Source organism: Clinocottus analis, unplaced genomic scaffold, assembly GCF_023055335.1.
Source record: "Clinocottus analis isolate CAN_PGR_092001 unplaced genomic scaffold, fCliAna1.0.p SCAF_17, whole genome shotgun sequence".
In the NCBI taxonomy this organism is placed as follows: domain Eukaryota; kingdom Metazoa; phylum Chordata; class Actinopteri; order Perciformes; family Cottidae; genus Clinocottus; species Clinocottus analis.
The window spans coordinates 4,116,067-4,131,510 of record NW_027175898.1 but is presented as its reverse complement, the minus strand read 5'-3'; the positions used below and the strand labels follow the sequence as shown (position 1 = coordinate 4,131,510).

Genomic DNA, 15,444 nt, shown 5'->3' with positions numbered 1-15,444 from the left:
GCACATGAGGGGAAGCCCCCAGATATTCATGGTGGTGATAGTAGTGTGGAAAAGCAACAATAAATCTGGGCCATTCTAAACTAGATATGTCCAGGTTTAGGAAATAAAAGGGAAAAAGTTCCTGACGAGTGACGTTGAACAGGGCTGAACCCTCTCACCCTGGGAGCCAGCAGGTGGACAGCACATGATTTCCTCAAGATGGAAGGCCGAATGAAAAGGCCTGAGGTGGCTCTATTCAGTTACATTAATGCACCTTTTGTTGATGCGGGGGCAATTCCTCCTGCCAACGCAGAGCCACATGTGGGGCTCAATTCTCATTTCTGTACACTCACCTCAAAATCAGGTTCCCTCTACTTACACATACAATGGAAAACACTTTGCATTCTACATTTGTGGCTAGCTCTAAAATGCTCTTTTCAGGCAATCAAGCAACAGTTTGTTGCATGCTAATTACCTCTGTCTGCACTGCACATTATGCTTCAGAGGTCAATTACTAACAAAGTGGGGGTAAAATGGGCCCTCAATCCGAAAGCTCTTCCCACCAATTTTCCACATGCGCTGCATCATGTTGGATTGCCTCTGCCTGTTTCATTCTATTCCTCTTTTGTTAACCTACATTCCCTGTTTACCAAAGCCTCAGGTGATTAATGCCCCAAATAGATAGAGGTGTGTGTGTGTGTGTTTGCTAAGGTGCCCAGCGAGAAACAGGCTGATGTTTGAACTGTCCGATTTACACAAGTTTATGGCCAAGACGGCAGGTGCTTCTAGCCTGGACCTTGACTTTGTACACAAATATGCACGCGCATGACTCAGATAAGAAAGAGAACAATCTTTATGGCTTTACTGATACAATGCATTCTCATACCAATGTATTTATTTTTTTCTCTTCATTTTAATAAGATTATTTCTTCTGTCAACGACGAGTGAAATAGAACCATTCACTTTCTATTGACAACCCGTTAAGAGCTTTCTTTGCCTCCGTCTGGGATGGTATTACGCTGCACATACTTGAGCACTTTTTGCAGTACAGCGTATGTCAATGTTGAAAGAGCACCCATCTGCCACTGAGCCGCCTGTACCTCGGCAAAACAATACCGTGTCTCCTGCTGTAATTACAGGTTTGCCCCTGTGTACACATACATGGGACTCACGAAAGTTGAGGTCTTTTGTTCCTCATCTCCTCTGTGAATAATCCATCTGCTCGCTCTTTCTCCCTCTCCGTCTCTCTCTCTCGCTATGTGTGTGTGTGTGTGTGTGTGGCTCTCGCTCTCTCTCTCTTTCTCGCTATGTTTGTGTGTGTCTCTCTCTCTCTCTGTTTCTCTCTCTCTCCCCTCCTGTCTTTCTTTGCCACTTATCCTTTAGTGACATGTACTGTGGAGCGTCTTTTTTCCTTAACCCACTTAAAATGCTCACCTTACCAGTTGGTATCACATGGTGTCATATTTACTAAATATTGCTGCTGCTCTCCCCCCACACGGGTGCATTCACACTTAACCTGTCTGGTTTAGTTAAACCCAGTTCAGGCCCATTCGTCTGGTTAGTACGGTTCATTGTGTTCATGAACATAACCTTTCTATGCAAATCATGGCAGCGCGTCAGCTTCTGTATATTCCCTCATTAATACGTCAAAATCTACTGCGACTACTGCGCTTGTAATTCATTAAGTCCATTAAAACAGTGTGACAGCGACTCCACAGTAATGAGTGCTGAATCATTGCAGTTTAAGTCGCCTCCTTTCTCGTCCTGCCTCTCTACCTGTTGGCCATTATTCATGACACGCAGTCGATTTGTAGGCTTGTAATACTATTAATGCTTTTAATCAGTTATTTCTTTGTGAGCTGTTTGTGACACCAAAGAGCATATAACTGCCATCAGAAGCATTAAAGTGCTGCATACACTTCTATCGAAGTCACTGGAATCTGATTTGGTCATGTGGTTCTTGGTGTAGGATGATAATCACCAAACTGTTCAGTCAACGAGTTAGCATTCAGGCTGCAGAACTTTTGTGTTTAACACTCTTGTTTTGTTTAAAGTCAGTGTGAACAGGTCTTTGACCAGAGCTGAAACTGAACAATGTTTGAATGAATGAAGTTGTGGAAGCAACCAGAGAAGACTGTGTGCAAAACTCCCATCTGAGATAATATATCTGATATATTCAGTTCAGGTTCTGGTGGATGACAATTCCAGTCAGCTGGTGGTTGCAAAACACATGAATATCAAAATGAAGGTTTGACCCCTAACAAGGCTTTGTGTGTGTTCATGCTTGTTATCAGGATGTTTTGAACACCATCATCCGTTCCTGCTCTCCTCGTTTCTTCTTCCTTGGCTTGCCGGGCTTCACCATGCTCGTTGGAGACTTCATCACTGCTGCTGCCTACGTCCTCAGCTCGGGCTCCTCAGAGGTACGCAAACACTTTTCACTTTTAGATTCATCATGCCAATCGAACTGGACTCCAAAAAGTGTTTACTGGAAACTAGTAAAGTTTTCAGGAAGGTCATTAAAAAGTTTTCAGCTGTGAGGTACTTCTAGTAAATGATAAAGAATAATCTAAATCTGCCTTGCTCCTCATACGTGTCTTTAGTAACTGTCTCAATGAGTCACTCACTCCTAGTTTTCTGAATAACTATGAGAATTTTTTGAATTTTACAGCTTTTTGACATTTGAAAAGTACAAATTGTTTTGTCAAATCCAGTATGTGAGAGGACAAAATGTTTTAAACTTCTTTCACTTGTGCGGCTTTGTTGTACTTTAAGACCGGATTATGCAACCATTTCTGAAGTCAATACCACAAATTATTTGTGCCCAATATTGCCAAAGAATAATTAATTTTGAATATTCTTCCATCTTATGGAAGTAAAGTTCATTGCTCAATTGATGTATAGCGCAAAAAATTGTCATTACTTAATTTTCATATTATGCTCTACCTATTGCCTATGAATAAAACTCAATGCAACTCAAAAGCCTATAACTGTTCTATTCATAAAGCAAAGAGCAGTTAATTAAAGCTAAAACAAATGAAATGCATAAGAGCGGCAGATTTTTAATGTTTGATTCATTGAGAAAACCAACATGTGTTTGCATTCATTGTGACCTTTAAATGCCGTCTGACAAAAAAAAAATGCATGCAGCTGATTTGTTTGAAGTTCGATGCACAGTCATGATACACTTCTATAATAAACACCTGTGTTCTGAGTAACGTTTGCATGAATACAGACTTGTGAACATTTTGATTGAATTTGGATCAACTGGTTGAGATTATGTTGACAGACCAATGAGATAACCGGGTTGCCCGCATGGACCCATTTAAACATGGGCAAGTTAGTGTTGACGGTATCTTACTTCTCTGAACTCTATGTTTTGGTTGCCAGATAATATCTACAAGATTTAAAAATCTGCTTCACAGCTGCTTCCGTTGTCCAACACCTACCATGTGTCAAGAGATTCTGTTGAGCAACAGCAGAATCATAAATATAGATGCAATCCTGCTATATTCCCCCAATCCTTTGTCCCCAGTTGGCGACCTGCCCGACTCCTGGAAGAAGGTTGTATTCACGTAGCTTTTGGGAATGAATAATAGCATATTATTTTCTCATCTGTTGCAGGCTCCAAGGATGGAGGCTCAGACCATCCTGGGCTCCCTGGTGTGTTTCCCCAACCTTTATCAACAGATTCCTGTCCTGCAGCGTGTGCCTGGCTCTGATGACATAACCATAAGTGATGAGAATATCAAGGTAAAATGGTCAGCGTGTGCATGTTGGATACATGTGACGTCTGAATAGTTAAAACTCGCTCACTGTACATTGAAGGTGGATTAGTAACATGCAGTATGAAGAAAGAGTTTTACCCATTAACCTGAAATGTAAATATTTGAATCTTGAGTGTTTTGACAAGTCTTATGTTACATTTAATCGTGTCAGATCTTTATGTGTTTGAAATGAGGGGAATGGCCTCAGTTGTTATTTGAGAACTTGTAGTAAAGTGTTTTTTGTATTTGTGGTTCAGGATTATCTGGTCAACATCTTGCTAGAGACGGCAACAAAGGAACACTGTGAAGGGGCCAGGTATGATCGGCAATATTGATGATGCCAATTTTGTCTTAGTTTACATTTTACTATTTTTTATTTTTTAGTTTGACGTGAATGTGTTTTCACATGTATGCGGAATTACAATTAAAAAGCTAATTGACAGCATTTACCAATGTTTCCCATGAGTACAAAGGTGGTAATCCCACAATCAGAGAAATGCACTGACATTGGAATTTAACACCTTCTAGTTTACTTGTAGTACAGTTTTCTAGTATGTTTTGTATAATTCAAATTAGTCTTAGATTTACAGTCTTCACTTTGCTCCTGTCAATCAGGTGCATTGCTGTGTGCAGTCTGGGTTTGTGGGTGTGTGAGGAGCTGATGCAGAACAACATCCACCACCAGGTCAAAGATGCCATCAATGTTCTCGGAGTAACACTAAAGGTCAGTGACCCACTGAGGCGAGGAGGCTTTCATCTGCAGATGGCTCTCTGCTCGCCCGCCACTTTCAAAACTCATCTATTTAAATCTGCTTTTAACCTGTGATGCGAGTTATGTATGTTTTTGTTCGGTTCCTTACAGTTATAATATCATCTCTCTGCCTTGTTCATATTTTAATTTATTTCATTGTGTCTGTTTTTACCATGTGAAGTGCCTTTGTGTACCTTTTTTAAAGTGCTATACAAAATGGATTTATTATTACCCGCTCACTTATGAGTGAAATATGATTCATAGAACACAACTGCACTTCTATAATAAACAGTTGCATCATGTGCGGCGTTGACGCTTGTAACTATGGCAAATATTCTGAATAGAAATGGTCACTGTCAGCCATAGTGTCTTTAAATATTAATGTAGGGAGCCTGGATTTCATCACATTTTTCTTTTCTTTTGCCGCACAACCTCGATAGTGTTTAGCTCTAACAGAAATGATAGTTGATTACATAAAAGGACTGCAGGACAATTTCAACATAGTGAGTGGACTAAAAGTGTGAGGATAAAACATGTCCAATAATGTGACTCATGGGCATATTTGGAAGAGCCCTCTTTTCTCCATGAGTGAAGAGATGCAGAGCAGAGAGAGAGAGATGTTTTGTTTTTGTGCGGGGGTTTTTTCTCCATGGAAAAGGGTTTGGGGCGGTGGCGTAATTTCCAGGCTGCTCGCTCTCGGTAGATGTGGGCCAATTTAAGCAGCTACATCTCCCAGCTTCCTCGTCGAGCAACCCCCCTTCTCTAATGGAGCAGTAATCACTCCCCTGTACAACTTGACACACAGACTCAGCCAGCCCCAAAATAGAGGGTATAGGCTGGGTGGGGGGATCTAGGGGAAGAGTGGCACTGAGAGTCTCTTTTCTAAAAGCAGGTGCTGAACTCTCAGGGCCCCTTTTTGTGTTTGGCCATTTCTGCACTCCCCACATTGTCTGCGCTTGTTACATGTTGAGAGGCATTCAGCTGGAAGAAATGGGAAATTCTATTTCTCCACAAAGAATTTCAAATCACGAAAGAAATCCACATTCGAAGAAAATTGTCAACCGCTCAATTTTTTTCTCCTGCAATGAGTCTGGGGAAAATGAACTATAGTTTAAATAGGAAATTAAATTATGCTGATTATCGCGCGGTGAGTGGAAAAACTCAATTTAAGGGGAAATTTTGTCACACACACCCAGGACCTTAACTTTCCCCCTATCTTCCACCAGCAATATGTGTCACAAATATTAATGCCAATACAAGAGGCGGAGGGGGGTCGGCATTACAGACATAGCTTAGTGTGCAGTCGTTCCTAATCGATGAACTCACAGTCACCATTGATCTATTAAAGCAGTTCAAAGCAGTTTCTGTTTAGTTAATGTGTAATCTCTATAAACGGCTAACTGAATATGAATGCAAAATTATAAAGGCAACCGGATGGGATTTTGGTATCGGGGAGGCTCTGGTTTCCGTTTGTAGTCAGAGTAGTACTGGCCAATCACGTTTGAGCAGGCTTTGGTTGCATGCAGGTTAACCGTCTATGTAGAAAGCAAAAGAAGTGGAAAGCAATGTCTAAAATGTGAAGCCTTTTGGCTATCGCCTGACAATGATTTGTCTTTTTTTTCTTTTCTTAAAAAAACAAAACAATTTGCATTTTTATATGCATATATCTGTTTATAGCAAAGTGTCACCGTAACAATGTCAAGGCAGTCGTAATAAATAACATTCTCCTGTCCATGTATGACAGCAACATACTGTTCCATCAACAAAAATGTTCTCTGTGTGAACACAGCTTATTATGAGAGGAGCCAAATGCTTTGCATCGTTGACCCGTGGTTATCCTGTCCTCTTATTTGCTTGTTGGTCCAGTTTGGGAACAAAGCTGTGGCTCAAGTGGCCTGTGACGTGTTTCAGCTGCTCATCTCCCACTGGGAACATCTCCAGAGGTTGGAGCCCACTTTGCCTAAGAAAATCATTGAGGTAACACACACACACACACACGCACACGCACGTGCAAACACACAGTTAAATTGCCAGCAGCCATTAGGGGCCTGTGAAAACATATAAGTAAGAAATTGAGTGCGAAATTACTATCAAGTCACTTAAGCTTTTAAATGCAAGTCTTACATGAGTCATTACGCATGCATATGCACACTCGACATCCCGTGGCATCACATCCATTTTAGCACACAGCCCTGACTCAGCTGATGAATGGGAGTGTGTCATCCAATTATCTTTCTCCTTGATTTGTCCCAACACAGATCTTTGTGGCCACAATAGCCTTTTTGTTGCCGAGCGCAGAGCACTCAACAGTGGAAGCAGACAAAAAGGTACATGTTAGAAAGGAGGGGACACGGCTGAGATCTAAAGGCCATTGATCTACCATGTTGGAATTGTGCATTTGCGGAGGAATGTTTCAACTGAAGTAATTTGTTCTCCTTACCTCTCTTTTTCTTGTTATTTTCCATCTTCTCGCTTCTTATCGATTTACCTGTTGTTTTCTCAGGAACCGCCCAGCTCTCTTTTGCTGTAATAATATATCTATATGTATATTTGATGATCATACTTCTTCCTCACTTCCACAGTTGATGGTGTCCCTGCTGCTCTGCCTGTTGGACTGGTGCATGGCCGTTCCCTTGAGTCTGCTGCTGGAACCCATCACCATGCCTTCGGTGGAGGACCGCACGTCCCACAAGGCCCCGCTGCTGGACTACATCTACAGGGTGGGTAGTCTCACTGGCAGATGGAAAAAGCGTTTACAGCAAACACACATGGCCATGTTTTACTGCCGTCTGTTTTTCAATATCTTTTGAAACATACATAGTCTTTGCCTGCAGACCCAATAGCTTAAGCTTTGACACCTCCACCCCCACCCCACCCAATGGGCTTGCCACTTTAATTAGACTCACCTCCGCCTTGACCTCATGACTATGCCTCATTTAACATTATAGTGGCACAACAGCAAAGAAGCACCCGTTGTAACCGACGCACGCGGTTATCATTTATCATAAGCAGGAAACCTGCACATCTTCACAACATTCACTGCATTTTCTTAAAACAGGCAAATATGCGGTATTCAATCTAGTTCTCTGTATTTGTCCCTCTAAACCTTTATTTTATGGCCTGACCCAAAGGATGAGGGCCAAGCTTCAGGCACAAATGAATGAGGTATTATTCATTCCCTCCTGTCTGGGCAGATGCGGTCAACGGCAGATCTTTGTAAGGATGTCACCCCTGATAAGAAATGGTCCAATTATTCAAACAGGAGCCTTTGTCCAGTTGATAAGCTCAGGCTATAAACGCTTGTCCTGGAGATTTGAATGGAATATGTCTTAATATGAGAGCGACTGCAGCTGCTATGAAAGCAAAGACAATTAGGCATGATTGGTTGTCTATCGGCACACAAAAGGCATGGCCCCTCTTGGTTTCATTGGAAATAATATATTAAGCAAGGCATCACACAGTGTGACAATATTAATGCAATATCAAGACTGGAATCTATACATTTCCGAAAATGCCTTGGCTGCTAATTATTCTCCACAGCAAGCAGAGAGTAGCGTCCCTAATAGAAAAAACGTCTGCCTTTCATTCCATCCTTGGCCAGAGTCACTGACAATGTAGCAGGGAGTGTCCATTTATTGTTCATGCTTCACCTTCCTCTAATTACAGTTTTATGTTTAGCATATGCAAGCAATCAAACACAAGCCCAAAACATGCACCTAGCTAACGAAAAGGTTTTCCTTCTATTTATTCTGAGATGATGAGAAAAGTAAAAAAAAAAAGTTGCTGACGAACAGCATGTAGATCGATGTGAAAGGCAACATTGCATTAGACCTCATTGGTTCACTGGAGTTCTGCTCAAGCTTCTCCATCTGCTCTTTCAGCAGCTTGCCTCGGCAGCCAGCTGCGTGTGTGTGTGTGTGTGTGTGTGTGTGTGTGTGTGTGCGTGTGCGTGTGCGTGCATTAGTGTGTGTGCACACCATTGTCTCTGTTTGCGTTTTTATTATTTGATTTATGTGTGTACATAGGCACATTTGCGTGTCCATACAATATGTGGCCCTTTAAGTACACTATACACTGTGTGTTACCTTCCAGGAACTGTTGCTATGCGAAGTGCAGTCACTTAGTTGTCAAGCACAGCTGTGGGTCCCCCCCCCTCACCCCACCCCAACTCCCTTTCTGTCTCTCCACCTCTCCACGGAGGAAGCTCTTTGGGGCTTTGGTGTAGCAGCTGTTTGGTTCAGGTCTTTTCAGCTTCAAGCCTTCAATCCCTCCCCCATGCACCCAGAGGTCTGCTCGGTAGAATCATCCACATACTGTCTACATTGCCCCACACAATACTGTTTCAGATGTCAGGGCCAGCCTGCCTCTCAGAGCGTCTCTCTGCCAAGTTTGAGTGCATGTGTGTATTGAATGGGATTAGCCTTTGCATGGCTTTACCCAAGTTGCTCTACTCTGAATGAGAGGCCCCTTCATTTACATACATTAGGCATATGTTTTAGCCACTCACATGCAGCACCTTCCCTCCACTCAGATTATACAGTATACAGGTGTGTTTGTCTGTGTGGCTGAGCGTGCATGTTTGTGGTGGCACAGGGATAAAGTTCTAATTAAATCAAACAGTGTAAACCTGTCCAATGCCGTAATCAACTGCCCCAGTGCGTCTTATCTAGCCCTGCCAACGGATGCTCTGCCATCTGTTATGCAGATCGATACACTCGCACATCACAGGAGAAATGGATTAGTGGCAGTAAAGACCCTCTTTTCCCTCCTACTCTCCCTTCCTTCCTCCATTGCCTTATGATGTAAATAGACAATATATTCATCTTTCATATGCTCCTGGTTCATGTCGATCTGTAGCAGACCTGCAGGAGTGTCACTGCACCGTCTGACCAGACACCTTCATATCAAACAGGGCGATTTATTTTACACATCAAAGTTCAAGTTCAGTTATAAAAGTTCTGTAGAACTGTAGAAAAGCTACACAGGCAAACGTCTTAGGAATCACTAAATCCTACCCTCATCCTCATCTGTGATTCCTCAGGTGCTGCACTGCTGTGTGTCCGGCTCCAACCTGCACACCCAACAGAGCCACTACCTCCTCAGCTTGTCAGACTTGTCCACTGACTATGACCTCATGTTGGGTCAAGTTAAGAGCTTCGAGCCGCCGCCTTCCCAGACCACCACCACCGACTTTGGCAACCTGCTCACCGTAGCCGAGGGTAAGGACATGGAGCCTTCTGGATCTTTATTTGTTGTTTTACGACTTTGTTGTTTTACGACTGGCAGATAAATTGGAGATGATGATTTATTGGTTTGGATATGTGAGAGAGTACAACCTGACAGTTATTGGTGGATGTCACCTGTCACATTATAGCTTATCCTCAGATGACGATCTATGATCACTTTTTTTTACACACTATTTTATTTCAGCTGCTGCTGTGCTTCTGAAAAGACTGCAAAGACACCCCCCTTCACCCAACCCTAGACACACACACACACACACACACACACACACACACACACCCACACACACACATACAAGAAAGAAAATTAAATCCAAAAAAGGATTACAGGGAAAAAGCAAACTCTGAGTAGCCCATCCATTTGGAGCCTCTCCATTAAATGTCAATATTTTATTAAAAAGTATAAAAAGAAAATCAACCATCACAGGGTTGATGTTCGCATGACTACTCAGCCCAAGAGAGAAGACCCATTATGGGGTTTAGATAAATATGTGATTTTTTCGCTTCTTTTTTTGTGACCTTGTGATTCCATTAGGCAATGTATTCCTCTCTCTCCCTTGTGTCCTCAACTTTTGAAAAGTCCTTAGAGAGCCCAAATACAACGTGCAGTCTACTGAAACAATGTAAGAAAATTTTAACCGTAGCTTTCGCCCTGAAAATGTCACCACACCTCTTCTCTCTGATGCACAGCTGCGAGAGTCTTAGTAGAAATAACAAAACACTATCAAAAGGGCAAACCAAAGAGTGCCGGCCTAGTTATATTCATGTCCCCACCTCATATTGATCAAGTCACATCAAAGGGCTAGTGCATCTCTAATGCAGCTTGGCCTGCTTTCTAAAGAGCTTTCTCCACTTTGATGGGGGATGATGGTATTGATAGCACTGTCACAATGCAGGAGTGCATCTTCTTGTTTTTCCCACATCACTGTAGAATAAAGCATGGCATGCCTTTCACTTGCGAGTAAAACATAAATGCAATTCACTAAGTAGAGTCCTATTAAGCAGCATGTAAAGATGGTGGTTCTCATTAGCACTCAGCCAGTTTCAACGCTTGTCCATTGTAAGATGACTCAATGGGCTTTTGAAAGTTGTCTCTCATAATTAGATGTTACCTACTCGGGAAGTGTCCTGGCTAAGCTATTGTGAAAAATGAATAAAATACCCCTATTAGTAATCATGAATGAGATTTGCCTTTGTGTAAAAATAAAAAATAAATTTAAAAAAAGAGTTAAATGATAACATGTCTACACAGAGGCTTGGAAATATGGTTGGCAAAGTGTGTGTATGGCTTATTACAAAAGAAAGCCCCTAGTGCAGCTTTATTCTAAACCCATCAGCAACTTTAGCCGTTGGCTAGCCTTATACTCTCACGTGTATTTTCCTTCAGATGTATTTTTATCTCCTCGCCTTTTTTATTTTTTCACCAGAAAAGCGACGTCGGAACATGGAGTTGATTCCCCTAACAGCGCGGATGGTCATGACACACCTGGTGAACCATCTGGGCCATCATCCATTGAGCGGCGGCCCCGCCCTCCTCCATAGCCTTGTGAGTGAGAACCACGACAACCCGTACGTGGAGTCGTCCGAGCTGTCGTCCGAGGTCTTCAAAAGCCCCAACCTGCAGCTGTTTGTCTTCAACGACAGCACGCTGGTGTCCTACCTGCAGATCCCCGCAGAGGCCCCCACAGTCGGACAGCCCCCCAAACCCTCCTCCCAAGTGCGCGTCATCGTCCGAGACATCTCGGGCAAATACTCGTGGGATGGCGCTATCCTCTACTGCACCACCCAGGAGGACTCTGTTGATGCAGCCGTTTTTAATGCAGTTGATCGCCCTCTTTCTACGACCACTGCTGTCTCTCAAAGCAGAAATCTTTCTAACTCTCCAACAAAGGGGCCATACAAAAATCATTGCTCCGTCTCGGACTCTCTCTCTGACTGCTGTGAGGAGGAGGAGGAGGCAGATATTCTGGATATGCTTTTAGAGAACCTGGGCCACAGCAGTCCTGAATGCCTGCCCCAGCCACAGCTCAAGCTCAACCAGCCAGCCTCCTCGCCCCATGGCATGAACCGAGAGCAAGAGAGCGCCATCCTGGAGGCCATTCTGCGCCAGACGCTGCAGGAGGACGAGCAAGTGAGGAGGTGGGATGCTGATGTCAGCTTTCGGGCCGCCTGCCAGAGGGAACCCTCACACCAGGAACCAAAAGCTCCTTTCTACTTCTGCCGGCTGCTGCTTAATGACCTTGGCATGAATTCTTGGGACCGCAGGTACACAACCGAATAAAGTTGGCTCCAATAATTGGTTTGCACTGTAGTAGAAAAAGAAAGAGGCAAATGGGGTTGTGAGAAGTCATACAGGGGCCTGCTGTTTATTTTTCTTTCAATGTATTTCTTTATCATTCAGTATGTAAACCACATCATAAGTGACATAAGTGAGCAGCACGACCGAAACTATCACACACAACATTGTGTTGAAATCTCTGCAAAAACTATTAACAAACCTGAGTTACATCTTTCCTCCTCAAAGTAACGCAGCTGTCAGCTCGTTACTCAAAGAGAGAAAGAGCAAAGCTAAAAGCACTGTGGAGTCTAGAGTGTCTTAATCTCCTCTCCACAGGGTGAAAGTGCCCAGCTGTTTTCACTAAGGTCTACCTTGCAGAACCACATCTTTGCCATGCTTCCCTGTAAATGAAAAGCTTACACCTCTTAATGGTGATGGTGCAACGTGCACACAGCTAGTAGGAGGTTGCTGTTTGCACCTGTGACTTCTTTTTGCCATTTGTTAATCATTTTTATAAAAACTAAACTTTGGTTGAAAAAAGATTTCATGACAATTTGGTTGTAGATAATTTAACTTTATTATATCGCAAATGGCTGTTCATGCAGAATTTGAAACATCACATTTAATCAACGTTGTCTTTGTCAAACAGGAAAAGTTTCCATTTGTTGAAGAAAAACTCCAAACTCTTAAGGGAACTGAAGAACTTGGATTCCAGACAGTGGTAATACCTTAATCTGTGTATCTCTCTATATCTCTATATGCATCTGCTAATTATCAAATTGTCACTGTCACCCTACGGTAAACCTATTTCTACATTAAATTAACACAGGTTATAAATTACACAGTTGGTCCAAAGTGATTATATTGCCTCCTCCCTCCTTTCCTTCCTCCACAATGATCTTTCTAATTTGTACCATCTCCTGTTGATCACAGGCCTGGAAGTCTCCCACTATCACTCTTGCTGTCCTTCTCTTACTGTGTCTCTCTTAGTCCAATCAATAAGTACACCACACATTGCTAATGACAGGAGCTTAATAAAAATGTCCCTTAGGACTAGACTTCCTTCTCCCAGATGGCCAGACTTGGTTGGGCAAAAAACAACCTGTGCTCAAGGATGCAAAGTGCCCTAAATTTACCCCAGCGTGATGTACTGCCATGGCAACAGGGAAAGTAGATTGGGGGCCTTTGCTACCATCCTTTTTAAAATCCTGTTAGCGCTGGAGAGATACTGATAGAATGTGCAGACTTGTTTTTTTTCCTGATTTACAACTCAATTACACATAAAGAAGGTGTAGTCTTTTGAGTCATTGGACTTGCATCCACAGCAAGTGGCAAGAGTCGTGAGAAGCTTTTCAAGTTATGTTGTGCTTATAAAATTGGCTGCTGTGTTGTTGTTTTTTAAATAAAGGCTCCTATGTGTTTTATTCTGTAGCCGAGAGACGCACAAGATTGCTGTGTTCTACATTGGAGAGGGCCAAGAGGACAAGTGCTCCATCTTGTCGAACAGCGCAGGCAGCCAGGCCTATGAGGACTTTGTGTCTGGACTGGGATGGGAGGTGCCGACAATCACACCCTCAAATTATTCAACGAGTCCTCTGCCTTCTGCAGATACAGCCTAAATATGAACACACATACATGTTCATGACATTGTGCATGTATCCCTCAGGTGGACCTGGCCACACACTGTGGATTTATGGGTGGCCTCCAGAGGAATGGCAGCACGGGTCTAACGGCTCCTTACTATGCTACCTCCACCGTGGAAACCATCTTCCACGTCTCCACTCGCATGCCATCCGATTCTAATGACTGCCTCACTAAAAAGGTAACAAAAGTCCTGTTTGTGTCTTTACTGTTTTCAACTTCCCACCTGTTTAAGATACTTGGATCGTCATAATATGCAATGTGTTAATAACTCTAGAGTATACGAACAGTCCTGCTTAGCCTGTTTGATGCGTTGAAATGGCTACACAGTCCTGTCTGTCTGCCCAGAGCAGTATGTTGTTGTAGCCTTCAGCTCTGTGTTAAGCTGTGATCAGGAGGTGTGACTCCAGAGTGCGGGCATTGATTAGTGACCCTGGCCATTCAGACCTGAGGAGTAGAGAGTCGCAGGCGCGTGAGCGCAGAGAGGGCATGTGCCGCTGCGGTAATGACTATGATTCTGCTAGCCCAGGCCCCCCTCCCTGCGTGCTGTGACCAGGGCCTGGATTCAGCCATTAGCTCTCCCTGCTAGGGCAGGCGCCGGCCGGATGCCGGCAGGATCCTTTTATCCAATTCCTGCTGCCGCCACAGGAGCGATCGATTGGGTTCTGCTGTGGGATTTTGAGCTGTAGTGAACCAGTAGCAGTTAGCACGAAGAAATGAGCCGCAAGGCCTCTGCCCATGCTGCCAATCTTCTCATACAGTACCCTGCTGAGAAGGGAAATTCATCAGACTCTCCTCATATCCAACCCCCTCCAGTCCTCCACAGACATTGCCCCTGTCAGTCTCACAAATAACCCCATACTCATTCCAAACCCATCCTGAACATGTGCTTAGTGACCGCAGAAAATTAGTCAAGATTCTGGTTTGGGTTGGCCAGAGTGAGGCGCTGGAGGGACGGCCATGTCTAGAGTCGAGTGTGCTGCCACTCCTCTTCCATCCATTTCATGGGGAACTTCTGTAATTGCCCAAGCTCACCTTGCACATATCGCTCACAGGCCGCACAGAAATTGGCAAGCTGGCTGCATGCATCGATGCGTCAGAAAAAGATGGCAGGGCAGAGAGAAGAGAAAGTGGGATGAAGAAATTTAGTGAGAAACTGACTTTGTCTGTGTCCAAGTATGTTTCCCTGTCAATTTAAAAATAACACTTTTAGTCCAGCAGTCATCCACTTTACTGCCTGTAACCACAGAGACATACATACTGTGGTGGGAGTGACGAATTGGAGAAGCTCGCGCTGGGCAGATTGCCTGTTTGAAGAAAAAAAACGGCTAAACCAAAAAGAAAGGAGGGAAAACCATGAATTCCTCAATCCAATTGTGGGTTTCAGGGCAGTGCAGGCTGCAGCAGTAGCAGCTGCCTTCAGTAATGTGGTTATAGAAACGACCTGCAGGGTTGGGGTCAGGCCATGTAGAGTGTGTGTGTGTGTGCGTGTGTGTCCGTGAAAGCGAGTGAAATAAACGGGTGCCTAAGCTATCACATTCACCCCCAGGCACCACAGCTTAACTGGGCTGCTGCAGGTTGTTTTCATAAGGAGCCTCTTGTGTTCTGCGCTCCTCTGGTCCGCTGTCTCTATATGTGTGAAGCCCATTGGCTGGGTGGGAGGTCAAAGAGGGCTAATTGGACAAGAGCCTTTGACTTGTATTCCATTTTATAAAAGAAGTCTCAAACATTTGGACATGATTAACAAAGGAGTAAATATATGGGTGCAGAAGATGATTGACTAGA

At 43.6% G+C, this 15,444-nt stretch overlaps 1 protein-coding gene and 1 long non-coding RNA gene across 6 annotated transcripts in view; one reads left to right on the top strand and one right to left on the bottom strand.

The window, feature by feature from the left end:
- ralgapa2 (Ral GTPase activating protein catalytic subunit alpha 2) overlaps positions 1–15,444 on the top strand; it is an 85,920-nt gene that overhangs the window by 39,356 nt on the left and 31,120 nt on the right. For all 5 annotated transcript variants that reach the window (XM_068580796.1, XM_068580798.1, XM_068580794.1 and 2 more), the window contains 12 exons: positions 2,274–2,402; positions 3,604–3,732; positions 4,004–4,062; positions 4,362–4,470; positions 6,364–6,474; positions 6,756–6,824; positions 7,080–7,217; positions 9,539–9,716; positions 11,168–12,005; positions 12,668–12,739; positions 13,451–13,574; positions 13,685–13,840. In XM_068580796.1, coding sequence (XP_068436897.1) covers positions 2,274–2,402; positions 3,604–3,732; positions 4,004–4,062; positions 4,362–4,470; positions 6,364–6,474; positions 6,756–6,824; positions 7,080–7,217; positions 9,539–9,716; positions 11,168–12,005; positions 12,668–12,739; positions 13,451–13,574; positions 13,685–13,840 — 2,112 coding nt within the window. The remainder of the gene's footprint in view (positions 1–2,273; positions 2,403–3,603; positions 3,733–4,003; positions 4,063–4,361; positions 4,471–6,363; positions 6,475–6,755; positions 6,825–7,079; positions 7,218–9,538; positions 9,717–11,167; positions 12,006–12,667; positions 12,740–13,450; positions 13,575–13,684; positions 13,841–15,444) is intronic.
- On the bottom strand, positions 6,209–9,697 carry LOC137788005 (uncharacterized). The gene is made up of 4 exons (XR_011077703.1): positions 9,513–9,697; positions 6,938–7,230; positions 6,622–6,799; positions 6,209–6,457 (listed from the first exon to the last, which is right to left on the bottom strand). It is a non-coding gene; the product is annotated as an uncharacterized lncRNA (long non-coding RNA).